The sequence below is a fragment of the Maniola jurtina genome, chromosome 15 (assembly GCF_905333055.1).
Source record: "Maniola jurtina chromosome 15, ilManJurt1.1, whole genome shotgun sequence".
NCBI classification, from domain to species: Eukaryota; Metazoa; Arthropoda; class Insecta; order Lepidoptera; family Nymphalidae; genus Maniola; species Maniola jurtina.
The window spans coordinates 11206926-11227287 of NC_060043.1; the positions used below are offsets into that span (position 1 = coordinate 11206926).

The 20362-nt window shown below is 35.1% G+C and overlaps 1 protein-coding gene across 1 annotated transcript in view; it reads left to right on the forward strand.

The window, feature by feature from the left end:
* LOC123872723 (BMP and activin membrane-bound inhibitor homolog) overlaps positions 1–13241 on the forward strand; it is a 101578-nt gene extending 88337 nt beyond the window's left edge. The window contains exons 3-5 of the mRNA XM_045917178.1: positions 7625–7779; positions 11417–11585; positions 11978–13241. Coding sequence (XP_045773134.1) covers positions 7625–7779; positions 11417–11585; positions 11978–12149 — 496 coding nt within the window. The 3' untranslated portion in view covers positions 12150–13241. The remainder of the gene's footprint in view (positions 1–7624; positions 7780–11416; positions 11586–11977) is intronic.
* The last annotated feature ends 7121 nt before the right edge of the window (positions 13242–20362 follow it).

Consider the following 20362-nt stretch of genomic DNA (forward strand, 5'->3'; position numbering starts at 1 on the left):
CCATAGATATGCATTGTCATCGATCAATTCCGCTTATCATGCTCGAAGACTGCGTCTCGCTACATGTTGCGCCTGTGGTACTCGTATCTTCAATCAATTTGTCTTTGGTCATTTCGAAATTACTTTAAGGTCTAGACACACATAATGCGCACAGAAGACATGTCCAACGAGGCTTCTAAAAGTTATAAAATACAGGGAAAACTATAAATTAATATAGTTTTAAAGAATTCTATATCATAATGTTCTTAATTAATTAAATGAAGTCTGCCAATCCGAATTTGGCCAGATTGCACCACGGTAGCCGTGTTTAAGGGGGTGGCTCTCTTCTAAAATCAATGGTTAAGATGATAATGATGGTTTTAACAATGACTACCTAACCCGGCCTAGTTTTGCTTGGATGGAATTTCTTAAACGGCTGTCTTAGATGGCTCTGAGAGCACCTCGCTCTCAGAGCCATCTAAGACAGCTCAGCTAGAGATATATAATCTCTAGTCTGTAGACCTATTGATTTGAGTTGTACCTATGTTGATCATGATATCGACAGTCCGTTTTTTCTTTTATTATGTTACAGTTAAAACCTGTTTTCAGTTTGAATCAGTTAAAAATTTGTGGTAACAAAGTTTTCAGTTATAACTTTTCAGAAGTTTTTAGTTAGATTGTGATTAAATAATGGTATTGTCTCTGATCTTCTAGTCTCACGGAATCTCAATTTAATATCAGAGATCCTAAGACCCTTAAAAATTAGTAGGTATAAAAATTAAAATATGTGTACTCAAAGGCAATCACATTGCAAAGCGCGGGTAGTAGTCGCGGTTCTGCAGTTGCGTGTAATCGATGAGCTACATAACGTTTCTTGTATTCGTCCACGCATACGCGCGCTTCCAGTATGACGTACTGCCGTGCAGTTGCCATCGCACATCGCTGCTTTCTCGCTTTTTGTCTATTCATGCCTTTATAGCTCTTTCATCATCGTTGACAGCTTTAACAATTATTACAAGCAGATAGATATTTATGGCTTCCATTAGAGATTATAGTCGATTTCTAATAAATTCCTCATATTCCATCATAAATTATACGTATATCAAATAAATTATACCTATATCAAATAACAGGCCCCGAGACCTTACGATGAAGTTCATTAATTTTCATATTTAATGTTTACTCCTTGATTGCGGGCCGGCTGTGTTTCAATATCGGCCTTTACCTGGACTCCTAGCACAGTTTGCACGTTTCGTTAACTTTGGTGGTTTTCTTTTGTTTCAATAATATTTTTAACGTATTCGCTTTTGCCCTGTGGTCTTTTAATTAAGGTTCTTAGATTAGCTATGATGAAAGTTGGAGTAATGGCTGTTTATGTTCGATTTGATGCTTTGTTCGAAAGCATCAAATCGAACATCATATTTGTCTATCTAACGAATTTAAATCCTAACAGTAGAATTTACTCAGGTTTATTTTTTTTTGCATCATGCAGGCAAATTAATTACTATCAAATATTCTACAATAAAATTTTGTAGTATATAGGTCCCTTTTATACATGAAAAATAAAAATAAATAAATAAATACTATTATAAAATTTACCTGACCTAATACCGCAAGCTCCTTGTTTAAGCTCTAATTTTTATTTCACAAAGTTCTTGCTGTAGATGTATGGCGGAACTCGAGATCGAATTTCGTTTAGAGAAACTAATATAAAACTCATAGTATGGGTACTGTGCAGTTTATTATCTTATTCAGATCATCGGCTGGGTTCAGAGAACAGGTTCCGTCTACGGACGCATGCCAGGTTTTATTTGCTTTAAATTATTTTTGCTCGTTTTTGGCAATCTCCTGTCGTTCATTATCTTCGCTAACGATCGGCGAGTCTGCTTCGTTAAGATTTTAATCTTAATCAAATTGAAATTGTACGGTTTTATCGGTAATTAGTTTTATTCGGTGGTAGGTTATTGTCTTTATATTACAGAAATAAGCTGAAACACCGCCGCTGCTACATTTGCCTAGTCATTCCTAGGAGAGCAAGTTATACCCAGAATCTCCTAGATTGTTGACAAGAGTCAAATTAAAAGAAGATCAAAAGTAAAATAATATTTTTAAAACCAATTTATACTAGGACTAATTCTACTAGCCGTTGGTTAGGTCATAGGTGGGTGGCTGTTTGGGGTAAATCAGTTGAAGATGTTTTCTAACTAAAACATTAGTATTAAATCTTCCCTATTGTTTAGGTTACCCGTATAATCAGTTTCGCCGTTTGAATTTCCAAGTCATGTCCGAGTTTAGTAAGCCGTCCATTAGGGCCAGCGTATACAGGCGGAGTTGAGCCGAGTCCTTTTGATGACAACTTAAAATCTCAGCGTTGTGTACATTTACATATTACGATTGAAATTGGGACACCTACTGAAACTGTGCAAAGCGCGCCGCCATTATGTCAAGGTAAATAAAGGATAGTTTGCTTGTTTAACCGTGCCGCGACCTCACTTCTATCTATCTGGTATTAGGTTCACATTAAACCTAACTTCATAGTAAATTCTTTTTAAATGACTCTGTTCGAGTACCACCTATAACTTTTCCTAAAATTCCCGAGTCAAATATAGGTATATCAGTCAATTTACCCTACAATCTACAAGTATTTCTAGATTTTCATCAACATCGGCAAGCCAATCTAGCCGTGAAATAGCGACAGACATACAGGCCTCTAGCGATTATAATATCAGTGTCTGTATATTGAAAAGGTCGGCGCCCGCGCAGCCGTGCCGCTATCAGGGATCCCGACCTCCGACACCACCCCGAGCTTCTACCGTCATCCTTATCTCAACGAATGAGGACAAAGATCCTACGCTTCACCGCCATTTACAATTATGGACATAAATGATAAAAGAGTGTGGATTTGACTCGCTACAAGAATTCTCTGGACATTAATTATATATTTAATTACGCATGGCTAAGGGTTAAAAATATATGACGGATATGTACTTATAGAATATTGAGTGACATGTTCCGAAAGGAAAAAACTCTTTGAGATTTAAAAACTTTTTTCATTAAAAATATTACAATAGAACTTAAAGCTAGCCTCATCTAATTAATGTACATCATGCCCGCGTGGAATGATGCCAAAAATACTAGCTGTTGGTATATCCGCGCTGGACAGCCAGGCTGATACTTTGCGCAAGGAACGAGGCAGCTGGTCTGTGACAGGATGAGGCTAGTATTTTTTTTTGCACTAAGACTCCACGGCCTATATAGATAGTCCATGCCCCATGGTAATAATAATAATATGTACCTACTTGTAGATTTTAACATAAGTAGTATTAACAGTTAATTAAAATTAACACGCTTATCATTTTCTGAAATAATTACCTATTTATTTTAAATTCCCACTCGCGGTTACCGGTTGATACATGTTCATACAAGTCGTGTTTAATTGGAACTTTTTGCTCATTAAACTATATTTATAGATATATTTTACATGTTTATTATCTTATCGGAGCTTATGTTTTATTTTCTGTACCAGCTGTAACTCCACCACACCACTCATTGTACTTATTCTATTTGCAAAAAACTTTTAAATTAAAGTCGCGTAACTACTTACTGAATAAACGACAGTAAAACGAGATATAGTAAGATATACTATTGTTTCGAGCTGACGTTATATCGTTACGAACCCTAATCTATCAACGACAACGTTGCGAACTTGTACTAATAGAGGTTCTTTATAAAGAAACTCCGTTAGTACAAGTTTTCCACTTCGACAATAGATTTCGAGCATCGAAACAATTTGACGTCAGAGAAGAAAATACTAATAATTACTGTATCTCGGTATGATGCTATTTATTCAGTAAGTACCTAGTTACCTGATTTTAATTTTGTCGCTTTTCGTAAATCGCGGTCGCGTCATATCGTATGAGTATGTTTCCATACATAATGACCAGGCACCAGCTGCCTGCATTCAATTTTGCACGCCTTTAATTAAGCTTGATTCTTCATTATTGGGGCCTATAAAAGTTTTTTTATTTTGTGTGTGAACTATAGGCATTATTATTTTATTGTGTAGACTGTAGACCTTTAAAATATATTCGTTTATGATTGTGTGGGTCTATAGGTATTATAATTGTGTGTAAAATAATATTATCCCTTAAGACTCGTTGCATTCACAAAACTAGTTTGTAACGTTTGAGGGGGGATTACAATAATTTATTTCATGTGTACTTATTTATATAATATAACTCAAAGTATTCAGTAATTACTTTGGGCCTTTGTAGTACATACATATTCATGCGTACTTATTATAATAATTGTTTTTTTAATCATATTTTTTTAATCTATAAAATCATTTGTTTTCCAGTTTCACAATGTTTTCTATACATTAGTATGGTTTGAGTCTTAGGTTTAAGGAATAAATTAAAATGCAATTTATTCCTTAAACCTAGGATTGTAAATTTAAGTACATCAATGAATATGGTCAAAGTTATATTGAAAAGCAAAGTTATTTATTTTAAGATTTCTGTATTCCTATTATACCAATTTCAAGGAACATGTAGACATCAGTGGGAACTAAACAGTTTGATCAATAAAAAAAATTACAGACATATTAGCAAAGCATCCGACCACGGACCTACAGAGGCTCCGACATCGAAAAATCTTAACTAATGTTTTATCTACATTCCACAGTCGAACGACAGCAATTTAATACCCGAATAGCTAACTTACTAAGCTGTTTATAGACGAACCAATTTGCTTGGATCCAACCGACCGACCACGACCTGATAATATAGGAATACCTAAATTGGTTAGTTTTGCTGTTTTGCATAAATATACTTCATTTGGTAATTATTGGATTTTCTAGTATCGGATAATCGGATGATGAAAAACTTTATAAGTTATTAAATTTAATAAATAAATAAATAATAAAATTAAATAAATTTAATAAGTTAGTTAATTTACTTTGAAATCAATGAATTTTATAATGGCACTGTTTTTAGAAAAGGTTAGCCGATCAAATACGGGGTGATTGCGAAATTATGAATTTTAGTAACAAAATTTAATTTTATTAAAAACACTTAACTATGCAAGTATAATAAACAAATTGATTGAAAAGATTATGGAAAAGAAGATCCTGATTGCCATCTCGACCTATCGCGTAGGTAGTATAGATATGTTATTATGATCGATATTTTGGCGCCAACCAAGTCAGTGAGTCTGTGGTCAGTATTAGAAAAATGTTGGATAAAATTTTTCGGAATGGCCGACGCTGCCCGTTTCCAGTTGATTTCCCACGAGAAAGGCCGTGGATATTCAAATGAGTTGAATTGTAGATTGTGCCAGCTGCCTTCGGTGTTGCAAGGTTAACTGTTGTTACATTAATAAGGCAGATGTGTGGTGTTAATAGAAAGGCTTAATAAAGTTGACAACTTCCATTATGGAGAGGGATTTCTTGTACTTAATACAAATTTTATTAAGAAGACTAGCTGACCCGACCTGGCTGCGCTCGGGATTTCTGTAAATCCTTTAAATGTGGGAATTACTTATATCATTGAAAGAACTTATATGCACCTAAGTAAAATCACACCAAGTGGTTTAAGCTGTAGGTTTTATTTGTCCTTCACTTGCGACGAATGTATCTAACATTCGTAGCAAATCGCAACGGAGCAACGGGTTAACCTAATTTTTGCATGGATGTAATACTTAATTGAAAATTTGGAGAGTGACATAAGCTACTTTTTATCTCAGAAAAGAAGACTTCTCACGGGATTTTAAGAACCTAAATCCACGTAAGCATTAGCTAGTAAAAAAATATATTTTAGGAGATTTTTGCTCTAACATGGTTGGTTTTGGTTAGTCTAACATGGCTTATAAGTAGGTATACACGTCAGTCATACATCCAAAATATGTACCTAAGCCATACATTTAAAGCTGTGGTGTATTAAGGGCATAAGAATATATATCACGTTCTTAAACTGCTTAAACATCCTTAAATACTTCCCTATAAGTAAAAATATCGTAGAATTACAATATGTTACACAAGACTTCGTGTGAACATTGCATTGCAATAGACGGTGACTCAAAAATCAACGACACTTTATATTCTAAACGCATCCACTTAAACGGCGGTGCTTTAAATGGTTATTCCACGTATTTTCGCAAAACCTTACATCTTACGTTAACGCACTAGTTGATGCAATAAATTAGATTGTTAAATTCTCCAAGCAAATAAACGGATGTTAGAAAAATCTAAATCCCAATTCCCAACCTGTGCGTGGTGAATTGTTCTTCAAGTGAAGAAATAGTTTTGATAACATAAAGCGCTAATAAAACTTTAACGCTGCTTATAACTACATGGCTTATAATATGCGTCTTTCAGCTATAAGGACATGAGCTAATAATAAACGTAATACAAATAAATCACGTAAATTTTTTCAATAAATTTTATACGTTTAAATAAAAAAGACGTTAGGTAATTCTTTCATGTATTTTGAGTAGATAACCTATGACAACTTCTTGCTTTTTTGTCCAATTTTATTTCACAGTATTTTTCTTTGATGTTAGTTAATTTTTTTTTGGCTATTAGAGGCAGGAAATAGAAATAGAAAGATTTTTTAGTAAAATAAACTTTTAGCAAGTATTTAGTTTGAATCTTTTTTTTAAAGTATTTTGGATTTCCTACCGAGAAGAACCACCAATTATCTCAGGAATCTCTATATGTATTTTTTCGACAACATTTTTGCTATTTATAGTATTTTAATTTTATAAATCCGTTGCGCAATGACTCGCAAAAACTAATTAGGAACTTTTTAATTTCGTAACAAAGTATAGTAAGATTAATCCCAATAAATAAGAAGACACTTGAATAATCGCTGATGTCAATCTTGTTGGTTTGCGCAAGCGGCGCCTCATGCCAGAGTCTTGCGAGTCCACGGCGATCACAGCGATTGCAGTTCGCTTATCTTACAAATAGCTTTTTATTGGCAGTTACGTATTTATACATAAATACATACAATACAATGCATTGAAGTATAATTAGGTTTAGGTTTAAAGATATTTTTATTCTCATAAAGACAAGAAAGTCATTCACATGAGAACTTAATTCTAAAATATACTATTCGCCATTTTATTTCATAAATAGTACTCATTCAATGCATTTATTGAAGTAACTCGAACAATAAATTAAATAGTATTATATATTTTTCAAGTAGATAATAGTTCTATGAAAATTGGTACGAAACCAATTTGGAACGAAATTGGTATTGGTGTAATTGGTGGTTTTTGGTGGTATTTAAGTAAAGATTTAAGAAATTCCACTCTCAAGAGATTTAAATAGGGGATGAGTATGAAAGTCCGCTATTTTTTTTCAAGTAATATTTATAAAAATTGATACTTGAGGTTTCGGGCAAAATGAAGATGTATGTTTTTTTCGAAATCCACTTCCTTACTGATTTCAAAAATTCCACTTCAGTGCAGCTGAGACGAATCAGCTAGTAGCTAAGAAATTTCAAATGCCAGCCAATATAAAGAGAATGAGATTCTCACACTGGGGATTTTATCTAATATTGCTGTCTTGGCCGTTCCTCCTACGTTGCCAGGGATCACTGTCTTTGTAACACGTAAATAATACAACATTATTTGTCATTTTCAGGCAAGAAGAAGCTCTGTCTCACTGCCAGAACACGCCCTCGCCTGGCGGTCCTCCTCCCCGACACTACTCTCTACTGCTGTGTTGCTTCAAGGACCTCTGCAACCACGAAGACAGCCCGCTGGCTAGGACGAGGAATCTCACTGCCAATGACTTAGGTAAGCCTCAGCACAACACTGGCCGAACGTTCTATGAAGCATTCTGGCAGGAGCTTTATCTCAAAGCCAGAACGCACTCTCGCCACTGCCAGAAATCAAAACGTTCTCGTGAAACATTCTGCCATAGTTCTTTGAAGCTTCCATGGAGGGATAAAAATAAATTGAATGGCCATTTTCATGTAAGCAGGTATATTGTTTAATATTTTCTTGATGTCACACAGTACAATTAACAAAAGTTTTTTTCTTATCTGCTCCTCACCCCCATTATCAAAAAGCCCCATTGCCATCATAAAAGACACCCATAATCAAAATTCATTTATTTACTTACGTTACGTAATACGTTACGAAATTCGTATGTGTTTGATATCTATATGATTTCAATTTTCAACCTAATTGATCCATTAGATTCGGAGCAAATTGACTCTGACAGATGGTTAGGCAGACAGACAGACTGGCAGACATACGAGTGATCCCATAAGAATTCCGTGTTTCCATCCAGGCTTACGAAACTCTAAAAACGTGATCGCTGCGTTCACTTTAATAAATACGTACTTGGATGAGTAGTTTAGGGGATTACTTCATTCATCCAAACTTACAAACTTTACCTGTAATTATCAGATTAGTATAGATCTTCTCCAAGTACTAAAGAATAGCTACACTGATAAATGTTTACATAACCAGGCATGAAGAGAGAAAGAGGTAATTGTATACAGTTCTTCGAAACGATAATAATAAAATAGCAGAGTCTATTTTACGAGAATTCAATAAAACAGAGCAGTTTCCGCGAACAAAGATATTATTCTACGCCCGCTTATCTAATGTAAACAGTGACTCAGTACTTCAGTAGCTGCACATACTGCAAGTACTTGGTAGCTGTTTGGAATAAGAATAAGGTCACACTAACGATTTTTTGTTTAGGAACTATTTGTTTTGTCGGATTCCTACGACAGAGACAGATCTAAAGGCCATTTCCACCGTATCAATACGATACAATAGATAGATAACAAACTTGTAAAACATAACTTAAGTAATGCTCAAGGTTCAGATCTTTTGGGGCTGGCAAATAGGACACCTATAAAAGCCCCTTAAAAATATTATAATAAGAAAAAGGTTCAGATCTTTTGACATTTTGAAAATAACTTCTACAAAAAGTCGATTTTAAGCTAATAAGAACTGACGTTGACTTAAGACTTTTTTCGAAGGGCTGATTTTTCAATAGCTAGATAAACTTTAACTGATGAATAAAGTCTTTTTCCTCGTGTCCTTCCTAAGTTAAAGTTTAATGATGAGAAATCAGCTCTAAATCTAATAAAATTAAAAGGCCGCCTAGTATTAGATTATACGAGTACTAAATGTATTATTGCATTTAAAATTATGACACTATGTATTAAGTTGAGTGACAGTCGCTAGTGTGGTCCTGGTCATGCTTTAACATTTGAATATTACATGATATTACTTCAACTATACTTATACCTTACGAATTGATTAATTCTTGTCAATAAATATGCATTATGTTTATATATTCCTAGCTGTGGCTTGCATTATCATAATAAAATTATATACACAGTTTATCATAGAATATGTCGTAGGTACCTAGCTGCAACTAGAACTTATGGCAAAAACTAGAGTGACAATCTAATAATGATTTCATTATTTTGCTTATGCCATAGGTACCTATATACAGAAATGAGGCAATGAACTGTAATTATTTTGAATCCGATAAAACATAAAAACCCAAAAAGATAATTTTGTTTTCATCATACTACAATTATATGTATGTACATACATCTTTAATAAAGTGTGCATAAAGTTAATAAACAAAATACCAAAGTATTATAATAAAACGCCCAAAAATTTGAAATGCTTAGAATAAAATGATTTTTGAAAATATTTCACTTTCTTTAATTCGTGGCATTATATTCTTACTAGCTGACGCCCGCGACTTTGTCCGCGTGGATTTAGGTCTTTCGAAATCCCGTGGGAACTCTTTGATTTTCCGGGATAAAAGTATCCTATGTTCTAATCCAGGATATTATCTACCTCCATTCCGAATTTCAGCCAATGTTAGCCAAATCCGTCCAGTGGTTTTTGCGTGAAGGAGTAACAAACATACACACACACACACACACACACACACATACATACAAACTTTCGCCTTTATAATTTAGTGTGAAGTGTGATATTAGTGTGATAGAAGAAGCTTTCATTTACTAATTAAAAGCAATAGAAGTTTTATGTACCCAGCTAATTATTCGAAGAAAGAGTCGCCCTGCTAACAAAAGTCCTGGTCACACACGCCGCGCGACGTCAGCGATACCACAGCCTCTCATAGAAGTTGTAATACAAGGAACTAACCTAAAATATTACATAATATATGAGAACATCCACAGTCCACATTTCTAAACTGTGTCTGCTGCCATCATACTTCGTAAAATGACATGTACCTTAAAATATTAGGAATGTTTAGATAAACAAATATTAACAAATTGGAACCCTCGTAGCTTTAGTTTTAGGTTAACGGAATAAATTATCACCACTACATCATTGTTTGACAATCAGAAAGTGTACAAATACAATAGCACCTATCCAATTTAAATAAATGACTTTTTCCCCTTTCCGCTCCAATTCCGACACAAGTTACAACCACTGATCCCCCGTAGTCGGTAGTATCCATGACGGATTTTCTTCGCGAAAAAAAGGAGTAGGTACGACAATAGTGCAATGGGGGTTCAAATTGTCGACCTTTGAACTTTTGACGTTATATATACGTCGTACAGTCTTTCACGACAGTTTGCTCAATACCGTCGCGCGTTTTCGACCTTTTGTCGGCACGCGTTGTATTTGACCAGGGCTTTTTAAACAATAAAATGCGCATACGCAGAATATCGTGATATCGCCCTGTATCGTGTGGGATGGTAGCCGGAACGCGTACGCATAATATCGAATAGCTGATGGTATAGTATGACAATGCAATAATATGATACTCAGTACTGTAGTACCGGGAATTCGTCCGCGTAAGGTTATTTTGTGTTGGATAGGAAATATCGTATTTCTTCCACATCCCGCGGGATACATCTCTGTTCGACCGAGTTCAGCTTAGTTATAAAGTCTAAATAACGCAGTGGTAGGCCTCCTGTTCGGGGTGGGGAGGGGACTAACATTTCGGAGTTGTGTGTTTTTAACGGTAAAGGAAAATATGAGGAAATCTGTTCTCCATAATATTCTCAAAGTTGTGTGAAGTCTGCCAATGCGCACAATGCAATGCGATTTGGCCACAGTCTACCACGCTGAAGTGGTCAGCGTGGTAGACTGTGGCTCCTTCTCAATATGAGAGGAGACCCGAGTAGTGAGCTGGCGATGGGTTGATGTCTGATGATTTTGATCATGATTAGCACAGCATAGACACTTCATAAGTCGTTCGATGGAGACGTCTATAGAAAGAGCAATCCTACGGAGTTATGGGTTACAGGAGTAAGACGAGGGAAGGATTACACCGATTTGCAGAAGTTGGCAGGCTGAATTATTTTGCTTAGTAGTGGATCAGTCGTTTGGGTATGTAATGTAGGCGCTACGACCGTAATGCTGGATCATCTGGTCTATTACACATCTATTAATAGGTATAATTCTTCTTTTACAGAAAACAGCGTCGCAAGTGAACGCGGGGCGTCATACAACGGGGAGGTGTGGTTCAAGGCGGCCACGATAGCGGTGCCCGTCTGCGGCGCGCTCATACTGTTCCTGTTGGTTGCTGTTGCGGTCAGGCTGCTGCGCGCCGACGCGCTGCTGCAAGCCGACAGGAAACTGAGGTAGGCACCACCTGTGTGAGCTACTCCTAACAGGGAGGTGTGGTTCAAGGCGGCCACGATAGCGGTGCCCGTCTGCGGCGCGCTCATACATGACAGGAAACTGAGCCACCACCACCACGGGAAGTTTTGTCTCCCTACAAGCACAGGGTACTGAGGGAGTCGTAGATATACCAGATATCGTATGTTATAATGAAAATCGAGCCATGCTCTATTTCAACAGACGCAAGCAGTGCTTTTAGACCTTCCCAACATAATGTTAGAATAGTAACTAATTTTGTTAAGCTAAAGAAAATTTGCGCTCGCTTCTCTCGCGCTCAACTTCAATACAGTCTGATTATAAAACGAGTTACACATCTGACAAATATAACAAATAAATTGTTTCTTTCTTCCAGGGGCGGTTACATGATGCCGCCACAGCACAGCACAGACGACGTCAAGAAAGTATGGGTGGGCAACTCTTCAGCCCCTCTCCTGATGACGTCAGGCGGCTGCCTCGTCGCCGTCGAGCGGGCACAGCTAGTCGACGTACCCCCCTGCCAACAGCTCTGTGATATCCAGCGATAGGCTGCCGAGCAACGAGCGAGCAATCTCTGTCGCCCGCTGTACCGTGCCATGACGGCGTGTAGTGTAGGAGATAGTGGTAGTAATGTGACGCACGCTTTGAACATGACATTACTTGCGTCATTTTGAAACATATCAATGCTCTGGCGACTTCTACCTAACACAAATCTTTGATAGCCTGAATTGCAATTCGCGGGCTCGTTCTTTAAGGTTTTGACATTTAGCAACTCTAAGGGGTGCCGAAGTTTGACAGCTTGGCATGTGATGATCGCAGTCACTTGCAAATGGCTAACAGTTTTTTCATTATTCTAGCTGTTAAATTGCTATTACCTATAGCAATGTGATGCTCATAGTTTCCAGATTAGTCCCCTAAGATACTTGGTCGCCATTTTTCATAGCATATAAAACTGTCATGTTAACAACGGCGATCGCAAGTCAACATGTCAGTTCTGTTAAGAGATGACCGGTCGTTGGCGTGAGAATCGCTAAATGACAAAAAAAACCGGCCAAGTGCGAGTCAGACTCGCGCACAGAGGGTTCCATACTCGGATATTTTTTCCGACATTTTGTACGATAAATCAAAAACTAAAAAAAAAACTGTGTTAGAATGTATGGTAGAGCCCTTTGCTATGATACCCCACTTGGTATAGTTATCTTACTTTGAAAATTGAAACAGGTTTTTTTTTCTGTGATGTAACCTCAAATTCACGGTTTTCAGATTCCTCCCCTTACTTGTGCTATAAGACCTTAAACCCACCTGCCAAATTTCATGGTTCTAGGTCAACGGGAAGTACCCTATAGGTTTTCTTGAAAGACACGACGGACAGACATTTTTTCATTGCGATTATCACAAACTGCACTAATTAATGTCATATTTTTGACAATTGGGCGCTAGAGAGCATGTCATATAATATAGGATAAATAAGTCATTATTTCGAATTACTTTTGGTACCTAGATCTTAATTTGTTAAAAATGTGCTTGTATTTTTTGAACGATGTTGATAAAATTAATCAATTCTTTTATCAGTTTGGTCACGGTTGACCTACGGATTATGTCAATTTTATCGGTTAATTATTATTCGAGGGCGATATCAATGAACGTGTGTAAATATTCGCGTCATATATCTTGATAAGGTTTCAAATAAAATGCCGCGCTCCTTTGAATACCTTAGGGCCAAATTTCATGCAAAAAGTTTTACGTGGTCTGGCCCTTATATCTAAGAAAGGTATGAATTATTATGAAATATATTACATTACTATATGGACATTTAGGTCCATGTCAGGAATCTTTTTGTAAATTTGATCTCAGTGGTCGCCCGTCGCGCCACGGTACAGCGCGCGCGTATACCAAATCTACCACAATGTATATTTAATTTGTATTTTTGTAAGCTTGTGTTCCTTTATTTTGTAAATGTAATCAATTTTGACTCATCTCTTTGAGATCAGAGCCTTGATTCTATATATCCGATGATATTATAATTATGTAAAAGATGTACAGTCAGCAACAAAGTTATTTTGCATGCCACTCCATGGCAGATTGTAGTTACTGTACCCATAAGCATAACATCTATTGTACTCCTCAATCTATGCAAATAAATGGAATGAAATAGCTAGGTTTGCACCCGCTAGTACAAGCGACTAAAATACAAAAAAAAAAATGGATTTTGCGCATACTCACAATTTCGATGTCATAAAGAATCAAGGTTCTTATCTATTTTAAGGAATTTTAATATTTTATCTATTTAATGGAACTTTATCTATTTAATTATATTTTATCTATTTAATGGAATCGTAACAATTAAGTTACCAAAATGTTAAGTGGAAGATATGACATTTTGTTGTGTTTTTTATACAGTCTTTGTCATAGAGACAAAATGACGGCTGGATCTTGGACTATTTAAATCAAAATCAAAACAATATCAAATGTGTTGTTTAAGAAACGGGAATACTGGATAATTTAGTTTTATAATTATTTTCTCTGGCTCTTTTAACTTCTTTGTTTCTTAAAAATGTACTGAATATTTCTTATAGTCATAATTTTAATCATCGATGTTTCTTAACCAATGTAATGGTCAATTAAATATAGACCTTAACTTGTTTCGTTTAAGTATCAATTTACCCTGCTTGATGCATTGTGATATTTGTGCTACTTCTAACTGGGGGTTATTGCGCTACTCATTTTTAGTCTAATGGTAGCTCATCGAAATGAAACAACAAAAATCCACGCAATAGCAATTCTAATTTAACTGATTTATTAAAATAATTATCTTTGACGGTGTGCAATTATCCCCTAATAATAACAATTTAAATAGTAAGTATATATATTACTTTGCATTTAAAAATATTTATGAGTATATTTTCTATGCGTAAAAATAGGACGTCAATCTGTGCAATTATAGGTGACTGAATATAAATTCTATGTTGCACGTAACACATTATGTTACATAATAAAATTATGTATTTTTAAATAAAACAACATTATAGAAGCTTTTGTAGAAAATAGTGCTAATTCTACCCAAACTCTAAACTAATTTGACAGGCATAAATAATATCGCTATCCCTGTTCGTAGGGAACATTATGAAAAGGATAGCATAAATTGTGTATCTGTCAATTTAGTTTAGAGATTGCACCAACCGTTTTAGCACCAGTATTTCTAGAAATCTACTGAAATAAGTATCTCGAAATTTTATGACCAAATTCACGTTTTATCACAATTATTATAATATTATTATTATAATTATTATTGACTTCAGTGAGGCTAATATTTCGAAACTCCAATTAAATAGAAGTATTTTTGATGTGTATAAATGCAGCGGATATAAGGAAACGTGCAAACGCAGAAATCGGAACTATTGAAATAATATAAGTGTACCAGGTTGCGTAGATTTGCATTTCACGAATGCGCGTGGTTCAAGCTTGTATTTAAGTCGTATTGGTATAGTAAAGTAAGTAAATGTGTGCGTTTGGAATCGCTTGCTCGCGACTGATTGGTCCAACAAGCACGCACACCTACGTAATGTCCATGTATACGACGTAAGCACAAGTTCGCTTAGCGTTATACGCATCAAGAAACTTCTACCTAAATGCTAAAATTAAACTACAGTGTCGTGCTGTGCCCAAAATTTAATGTGATGACTTGCACACTAGTCTGTCGTGACGCTCTGGCGTGCTGATGCTCGAGCCACGCTTTGATTGGTCGATCGTCATGCCGAGTGCGTTGTGACACAGGGCACTGTCGTTTGGACCTTTAGGTCTGCCGCATATTATCAGAAATTGTCTGTCAGAAAATGATGCGTGCCGAAAAGGCAGTTCACTCATATATTTTGAACTATACTCGGCAGGCATGCCACTGACTGTCAGAAATTTGCCGAATCGGGTGGACGCTTCTTATGTTCGCAAAGAGAGCGTGACAGAAAGTTTTCTAGCATACGATTTTTGATAATATGTTACCAGCCTTAGGGAGTAAATCGAGGATCCCTAGTTCAACAGAAAATCAAACCTGTGACTTTATCAACTTGAATAGTGACAAAAATATTTTTGTACCCTATGTAAAGTAATATAATTAACAACCTTTGTAAATATAGAGCTTTAAGTACACTATGAACTATCTTCGAGAATGACTTTTTGCCTTAATAATACTCGTTCACTGTAGCTGGCGTTTATGTTACTATTTATAGTGTACAGCCAACAGCGTCACTTGTAGATTATTTATGAAGTTGTGGTTGACCAATCAGTAGGGTGGTACGAGTTGCACATCTAGACAACCTTGATCGATATCGTATCGATCGATATGGTTCGATTACCGAAACAGAAATGTCGAAGGACCTCATATCAAAGTTGTCGAGATACGAAAACTTGTACTAAGGGTACTGAATCCAAACGCTAACGAGTTTCGTCAGCGCAAAAAGTCACACTCGAAAAACGACGTCGATTTCTGAAATAGATAGTACAAGAGACAAGCGTTAAAAGATCTAAGTACATGAATTAATGAATATACTTTATTGTACATCACAATATATAAATATTAGTACAAAGAACAAAAACGTAATAAGTATATAAGAACGTAAGTAGGTATACAATTTTCCGGCCTTACGATCCTTGCGATCTTTTTCAGGCAATCAATGGTGTAAAATGACATCAAATAAATGGCATGTCTAAGGTCTTGTCATAATAGACTTTTAGCGATTGTCTCTTGGCCTAAAAGTAAAATATATTGAGAGGAGCCTAGTCTTTCGTATCTGAATTTTTTATCGTTTATCATTTTAACTCTCAAAAGATTTTACTTGTGGTCGGAAGTGTCCAATTATAATTTAAAAAGTAATTGGGGGAAAAAAAATTATATTACTAAAACCACCCTCGCGAAAAATATATAATTGCGAATTGTAAATAAAAATTAGGTATTTAAAAATGTAAATTATCAATGGCAACCCCACATTATTTCAAACATTTTAATTAATAACTTTTACTTTTTACATTTTTACACGTAAAATATTATTTTGTTTTGTGAAACTGAAGAAAACTCAATAGAAAGCGGAAAAGTAAAAGAGACCCAAACATAAAAAGGACAAAAAAGGGGTAAAACTATTTGATTAATGATTAAATTCAATCCTTCGACCACCATTCAGATTTTGACATACAGATAAGCTTCCTTAAGGTGCCTTACCTTTTTATATAGGATTTACAATATAATTATAATTTAAGTGTTTTATTGTATAGGTGCAAGTAAAATACTCCATAGTGTTAAATAAATAATGAATTAATGACTATACCTGCGACTTTATGTAAATATGTATGTTGTATAAAGCATAAGTGAATAAAATGAAATTATTTTATAAAAAAAACATAGCGTTTTTGTTTTATCACCTTTCCATTACCTAAACATAATATTTTGAAATGAATGAAAGAACGAGTGTAAATTAAAAATTTAAAACACCCCCGACAAGTGAAGGTTACAGTAACTAGAAAAAAGCTGATAACTTTCAAACGGCTAAACCGATTTTCTTGGATTATTGCTAAGAACACTCTCGATTAAGCCACCTTTCAAGCAAAAAAAAAACTAAATTAAAATCGGTTCATTAGTTTAGGCGCTACGGTGCCACAGACAGATACACAGACACACAGATACATACGTCAAACTTATAACACCCCTCTTTTTGGGTCGGGGGTTAAAAAAGAATGCGATTTTTTTTTTTGATGCCTGGATAGAATTATTGTAAAACGACATCAATACGACACGACTTTTGAAAAAATCATTTTTTAAAAGTAAGAAGTCGAGAATAAAAGTAGGTATTAAATTACACTTACTTATTCAAAAGATGATAATTCATTCTAAAACTTTTTTAGGCAATTTTAATATCTTCTAGACATAAAAATTCAGTTCTTCTTAGTTTCCGAAAAAATATTTTAAGTTGAAATAGTTTTGATCTAGGAACCCTGTCCATAAACTTTTTTCTTTAATTTTTAATACCTCCATCTCTGAACTGGTCCTTACTTTATGAAAACATTTGGGATTCCTCAAGGTTTGAAGGCCCCCTAGAGGCTAGACCTGGGGTTAACTGCTTCCTCCGCCCCACTCAGGCTGAGACCTACCTAGGGCGTACCTACTTAGGAGTTAAACGAGACAGATCGATGTGAGCGTTATAGATTACTTTATGATGTGAGCATTCGTTCCCTCGTTTTAACAGTGTCTTAATAATGCAAAAGTGTGTCTGTCTGTCTGCTACGTTTTCACGACTCAACCGCTGAACCGATTTTAATGAAATTTGGTACAGAGTTAGCTAACATCCCGGGGACGGACATAGGCTACTTTTTACACCGCAAAATCAAAGAGTTCCTACGGGACTTAAGAATCTATCCGTTAAACCGATTTATATGAAATTTGGTACAGAGCTTACGTCCCGGAAATTAACTACAGCAACTTTTTATCCCGGAAAAGCAAAACGTTCCCACGAGATTTTTAAATAAACCTAAATCCACGCGGACGGAGTCGCGGGTATCATCTAGTCAGTAATAATTAGACTGCAAGTTGCAACCAATCAAAACAAATTCAAGGAAATGTTTCGACATGGCATTTAAATGTTATCAGATAAGCAGGGCGCTTCAGAACATTCGATTCGGTAAGTTATCGTACGACGAGGTACTTTCAATTGAAAAATGCATCTTATCGTACGATAACTAACCGAATCGAGTGTTCTGAATAGCCCGGATGCTCTCTTATCTGATCTTATTAGTGCATCTTGATGTCTCAATAATTGTGAATTAATTATATTTTATGCGTCTATTAATAAAAAGTATAGGGACAATCCTTGGCTTTGCCTACAACACGACGCAAAGATTTAAATCGTAATCGTAAAATGATAAAAGTAAAAATATTTTTCTGTTTTGGTTTTGATCAACTGATTCTGTTGAAACTTTTGGCACTGCCGTCGAAGATTCTATTACCTTTATATTAAGAGAGGTCTCTTCGTCACTCGCTCCATACAAACGTAGTTCGTCTCTCATTTGAATACTAACCATACTCAATGGAATTTTGTAGAAACGTTCCGGGACTAATATTACCAATTAATATCTATGCCTGTGGTTTTCCAGATTTCCGTTAAAATATTCGGTTTAAAAGTTACGCGGTCTTAAAAATTCACATACAATCTTTGAGCCCCTGTAATTTTAAAACCACATATTTTTAGAAAAATCTAAAACAGGCACAGATATTAGTTTCTAGAATATGTCTGCAAAATTTCATGGACTTTGGTTGCTTAATATTCGAATGAAATTGGGACTACGATTGTATGGAGTAAGTGACGGAGAGAGCCCTGTTAAGATTACCTACCTATTAATTAAGATTTCATTCAAGTTAGGCGCAGTGGAAGGTAACTTTGTAGCTATTTGTATGAATTGTATTTATTTCGTATGTTTTGTCGAGACAATACATAAGAATTTAAGATCAAGGTTCGATTCCCAATTGACCCCGGAGAAAATTATCCAATCGAAGCTCATGCGAATTCAGATACATACTAAGTACCTACCTACCTATTATATTATATGCCTACATTATTCTCCTGCATACAGACAAATAGCGTTAATTTACATCGTAGTTATGATTAATATGAATAATTCAAAAGTTATATTTTCATAGTTAATTAATAAGCATAATATTTCTAAATTAATGACAAGATGAAGATATAAAAATAGTTTCGGTTATAATTGGGCTACCTATATAAAACAATTTGGCCCAGAAAAAAACGAACAGTTGCAAGTTTGTTTAGTGAAGATTAGTAAGAAAGTTATTGATCGAAGAAGTTATAAATAAAAAAAGAATTTACCCCGAAAACGGTAAGTAGGTATACCTAAATAATAATAAATACATACTTTCGATCACTGAACGCAAACTTGAACTCATTTTCAAGCAAAACGGCTTAAAACTGTGTTGAAATTGAGTCTATAGTTCGTTATTTTCAAAACGAAACTTATACCTACATAATTCCAGTTAATTTTCAACAACTTTTTAAATTTTTGCTCCTCATGTAAAATTTTTGTCGTGTAGCAATAAGGTACCTATATATTATACTTACACCGTATTGTTGGTCAGCTCCGCATATTACTTAGGTACAGGTTAACTGTAACATTGAAAAATCTAGCCTACTATTATTAAGAGGGGTCTCTCCGTCACTCGCTCCATACAAACGTAGTTCCAATTTCATTTGAATAATATTAAGCAACCAAAATCCATGAAATTTTGCAGACATATTCTAGAAACTAATATCTATGCCTGTGGTTTTCCAGATTTCTGTTAAAATATTCGGTTTCAAAGTTACGCGGTCTTAAAAATTCACATACAAATCTTTGAGCTACTGTAATTTTAAAACTACATATTTTTAGAAAAATCTAAAACACCACAGGCACAGATATTAGTTTCTAGAATATGTCTGCAAAATTTCATGGATTTTGGTTGCTTAATATTCAAATGAAATTGGAACTACGATTGTATGGAGTAATTGACGGAGAGAGCCCTGTTAAAGAAACAAGGCTGCTAATTCGTATTCCTAACGCGTAGGTACGTATCAAATGGTTATAAGTGGGTCAATTGATATGGGTAGGTTAACTTAATTATAACATACAATCACCATAAAATCAGTTGCAATTCGAATAAATGTCTCACTTCCTTAGAGTTATGACCCAAAGATACCTAATTTAAAAAATTAATAGTTTAAAGTTTTAA